We start from the raw sequence: 5,090 nt of genomic DNA, 5'->3' as shown, positions 1-5,090 counted from the left end.
AGAGTCTTTTTATATTATACAAGTTAAATATAATTCTATTATCCATTTGATATTAGTGTTCTTAATTTGAACCCAAGTTATTCTTTTATATTTGAAAAAAGTTTAAAAACTATTCAGATTCTTTTTATTTAATTTTTTTATATTTTTTAAAATTATTACAATATAATGAATTCTCGTATTGTGTTGCAGTAGAGTAGAAAGATTAAGAAACTTTTAATAATTTAACTTTTTCAAAAAGTGTTCACATTTAAGTATCTTTTAATAAACGAATATTAGTAAAAGAATATTTTTTTTATTATTATGGAGAAAGAGTATATTATTGTTCATATATACAATATCAATTAGATATTGAATTAAAAAACTACTATTTGAAAAGAAAATTAATATGTCACTGTGAAATATAAAAGAGGTGTCTGCAGGAATGAGAAGGTTGCTCATTTTGGTTATTTTTCATTTATATCTAATTCCCAGTTAGAAAAAATTGTTCTTTCTCATGATGCAAAAAGTTAGTAACTCTGACCTTTAGTTCCAACATGTTTTGGTATTTAGGAGCACCTCTGCTTACTTAATAATGTAATATGTACATAATCCCTCACCTAGATATACATTATGCAACAATATGTCCTACTACAACAACCTTCAATATTCAACAATTTGAGACTTTGTCAGGAACACAAACTATTCATATTTATATGATAGATACTAACTAGGAGTATACCAATTTTTTCATTTTCAGTAGTACATTTCATTGTCTAACAATCTATGTAATGTTTTTTTATTAATAAGTAAAGAATTTTGAAGTAATTAGAGCTGTATATTTTCAATGATGATATTATAATTAATTTAACAAATGGTTTGCTAACAGAAAATTTTTCCTTAACAATTTCTTTTCCCTCAAATGGCCATTAGCATAAAAACATATTTTACATAACAAAGTGTAATACATTTTTTGAAGAAACAAAACCACTAAGATATATTATGTCTGTTTAACAAGGTTCAGAAAGATTTTAAACTTTTAATAATGGGTTCGACTAAACCTGTGCAAATGCGCTGAATATCACCACTGTCTATATCCATTTATTAAATGTTATGTGTAATTTTAAATTTTTAGTACACATGGTAGCTCCAATCTTTTAAACTTGATCCTCCATTCTGAGAAGAGTAGAGTGGGCCCCAAATGACCCAGTTTGATTAAAATATTCAAATATATTTATTTTTAAAAATAAAAAAAAGGTTATTTCAATAATTGAATTTGTAATTTTTTTTTAATTATCTTAAATTTTGTAAAGTGTAGCTACCTCCTTATTGCTGCAGACCACTCAGTTATTGTCAATATTATTATTGCTATATTTAATGAATATACCTTTTGCTTTAAGAGGATCTACTTTGGCATGTAAAAAGTGGATATTCAAGCCCCCAATTTGGGTCGTAAACTGAGGAAAGCTGTTGAGGTAGGCCTCTCTTTCTGTCCAGTTATACTCTGTTTTCCAGAATTGAAGAAAATCTTTCAGGTAATTAGTGTTAATGCCATATTCAAAAGCAACACCTTCAAGAGGAGGAATGAATGGCCGAGCCTTATCTAATTTTTCCATAAGCTCTTTTATTTCCTATATTTACATATTGAAAAGATAAAATTATGAATTGTAATCTATGGTTTCCAAAAAAAAATATTTAAAAATAAATAAATATAATAAAAAAATCCTAGAATATTTTATAATAAAGGAACTTACTGAAGATGGAAAAATCATTTTAAATGGCCTTATCGTTTTATCATCACTTTTTTCTTTTCCTGGTCCCCAGTATTCCAATTTTAATTTTGGTATTTCTTTGGTATCTTGAAATTTCAATCCTATGTATGCTATAGCACCTGCTAGCACCACAACTATTACTGCTAATTTTCGCACACCCATTACTGAAACAAATAATTTTACAGTTGAATTTCGTTTGAACGCAACTGTATAGAAAGAACTCATGTTGAATTAAAATAACATAATAAAGTAGTCAAATTTTGCTACATTGTGACAGAGTGATTTTTATGAAATTAGCATGATATACATTACAATCATATTGTAATCAGATCTGAAGGAGTAGTTTCAAATATGTGAGAAGTAGAATATAAATAGACAAAGTGGTTTAAGATTTTCTTACTTCTATATTATTCCCAAGAAATGGTTATTCATTTCATCATTGTATATATTCTATGTTCCTTTAGCAAGGTATGTAGAATGATGAATTCAAATGGGGGAGTTTTGCTACCTTTTTTTGTTTTTTGTAAATCCATTTATGTGATATTAGGTATTTAATTTGAATGAATACAATGATAATTTGATGAAAGAACTAAAATCCCCTTTAGTGAGAATGCAGGTCTTGCCCCCTTTATTACTTTTCTATTTGTTTAATATGTAAAAAGTTTATACTAAAAAATGTAAATATATTTTGATTTTTCTTATAATAATATAAATATTAATGCTGTATATAAAAATTAATTCAGTTAAAAAAAAAGAATAGTTGATTCAATTTTTAAAAAGTTCATTTTTAAGATCAAACAGTATTTTTGTCCCATCATTCTTCTTTTTCCGATTGAAAAGATAAATGATACTTTTATTTTTTCTATTATTACCTATTTCTTTTTATGTAATATGAAGATTAGATAGCATCGATGAGCCTGGGTTGACCTTGGGCAGTGTGTGCCTAATTTCTCTTATAATAGATGTCACTTAACCCATATATTGTTCATTTTAATTATTATTCTCTGAAGTCATTTTGGAAGAATTTTCAGGTTACAACTTTTAGTTCTGGATAAGAATTTACTCAACTTGAACAAATTTTACTTATTAAAAAAAAATATTATTGTAATAATATTTACCATAAAGTTAAATGTTACATGAAGTCTTTTAACATGACTTTATCAACTTTATGGAAAATTAAAAATTAAAATGTTTAACTTGTTATGGTCCCTCATTTTTTTTATTTTCTTAACTAAATTAGAGCTTAATATAAAGGAATAGCAACTAAATTATTCTTTTAATTAAAAAATATTGAATCAAATTAGAAAATGGGCCAGGAATTAGACCACTCTAATGGTAAAGCTTAAGAAACAGATCTAGTCTCCATAAAAAAGTAAAATTGAGGCTTTGGAAAATTTAATATATTAAAGATATTAAAGTTAGAGTAAATAAGGAAAAATATATTTACTTCAAATAATAAATGTTTGGTTTTATATACACTTCCTGATATGTAAGTCTTTTACAGATAAAAGTCTTATCCTCTAGTTCAGGGCCATTAAATGACTATGATATGAGCTGATGAAAAATATCATAAACACCTGTAAGCATAAAAACAACTCAATTAATTTCATTAAAGGTAAAGTTTCTCATGACAAATGGTTAGTATCAACCATCTACCTAATTATGTGTAATGTTGAGAGAAAAATAATCCTAAATTTTCTTTAAAATTTTAAGGAATTTGGTTTTTATTATTTGTATCTAAATACACCATCTGTAACTAATGTTCTGTATAAGGCTGAATTATGAAGAGTTAATTTTCTCAATAAGTCAAACTTGTTCTCCTATAATTCATTTTGTTACCTTGATGAATATGACAAGTTATATTATAATTTTATTTTTTACCGAATTATTTTTTTTTTTGAAAAATTTGTTGGATTTGAAAATTCCATGCTATGCTAATATATTGTTGCTTAAGCTGTAATACCTTATAAATATAAAGAAAAACCTAATACCACTTTTAAAAAACGAAAATTAACATTTCATTCTAGAGATATCACAAAAGAGTTCTCAAAGTCAAGACTTATTATGCAAGCTAGCATTTCCTATCAAAAACAGCTCTTTGCATTTTCATGAATTTTACAGGATAAATGAAAACATTTTCATGTCCACAATTTTGAACCTATATTTTTGCTTTTTCTTGAAAAAAAAAAGTATGTGTGAACATGCAGATTCTAGATAATTTTCCATTTTCAGCCTAATCTAGTTAGCACCAAGGTAATTAGCCTAATTAGATTAGAATGAGCTGATTTTGTTGTAAAAGGTTGAGTTTTTCTTTTTTTCTCATACAAAATTTTGTTTTAAATGGTTTTTACATTAACCCAACATTCTTCGTGTGTTTTATGAATTTTAGATCACTTAACACTAGTTTATTCCTACAAAGAAAATATAATTTCTAAATTTTAGGGAACAAATATGATAAAATGTGGAGAAAGTACGTACTTTTTAACTTTTGTATAAAATCAGAAATTTATTTATAAAAAGTAACTCATAAGTACCAAAAAGATTGTAAGTAGTTATTGGAATCAAAATACATGACAAAAAGTACAAACAGTTGTTATTATGTAATGTTTTCTTCTTTCGCTGGATTTGATGCAGATGGATAATATTCTTGCCTCTTTTAAGGTGGAAATGAACTGGATTTGAGCTATACCACTTCATGAGGTTATAAGGAACCCTGAAAACTTGCAAAAAATGTAATTAAGTGAATTTAGCCAAAAATAGGATGAGCTGGTTTTGCTAGCAAATGCCTGGTGTATTTTACAAAACAATGGTTGAGACGAGATGCCTCCAGAATTTCGTATTGATTTGTCATTTTTTTTTTTGTAAGTATAAAAATGGTATTATTATGACTCATATTATATTGATTATTATAGTATTATTATTACTTGTAAATCTGAAAATTACATTATTATGATAGACCCACCTGTCACATATTTTAAATGAAAACTGTGTGAAATTTAATTAATTTAATACTAATATTTTTTGTGACTTTTGTAGTTATTCGAATTTTGAATTTTTATGTGTAGCTGAATTTTATGAATGGAATAGGTAAGTGATTTTTATGAACTACATGTAATTTTAAGAATAAATAAATAAATCATCTTTTAAAGTTAAAAGTAATGATATTATTTTTTATCAGTTTATTAATAGTATATGCACAATCTTTTTATTTTATTAGAAGATTGCTGATTGATCGTGTGTATCAATAAATGGAATTTGGTCCGGGTGTGGTCAAATAAAACTCAAATAGTAAATTGGTGTACTATTTTTATTTGAGCCAACATTTTGCCCCATGTTGCAGGG

The 5,090-nt window shown here is 25.9% G+C and overlaps 1 protein-coding gene across 2 annotated transcripts in view; it reads right to left on the bottom strand.

Moving 5' to 3' along the window:
* The window catches only part of LOC106691913 (juvenile hormone epoxide hydrolase 1), a 27,125-nt gene that overhangs the window by 9,962 nt on the left and 12,073 nt on the right, over window positions 1–5,090 (bottom strand). For both annotated transcript variants that reach the window (XM_014437823.2, XM_014437816.2), the window contains exons 2-4: window positions 3,196–3,325; window positions 1,731–1,912; window positions 1,364–1,607 (exon numbers count right to left, since the gene is read on the bottom strand). In XM_014437823.2, coding sequence (XP_014293309.1) covers window positions 1,364–1,607; window positions 1,731–1,910 — 424 coding nt within the window. In that variant the 5' untranslated portion in view covers window positions 1,911–1,912; window positions 3,196–3,325. The remainder of the gene's footprint in view (window positions 1–1,363; window positions 1,608–1,730; window positions 1,913–3,195; window positions 3,326–5,090) is intronic.

Source organism: Halyomorpha halys, unplaced genomic scaffold, assembly GCF_000696795.3.
Source record: "Halyomorpha halys isolate HHAL.00 unplaced genomic scaffold, Hhal_1.1 Scaffold52.1, whole genome shotgun sequence".
In the NCBI taxonomy this organism is placed as follows: domain Eukaryota; kingdom Metazoa; phylum Arthropoda; class Insecta; order Hemiptera; family Pentatomidae; genus Halyomorpha; species Halyomorpha halys.
This window is presented reverse-complemented; position numbering and strand designations above follow the sequence as displayed.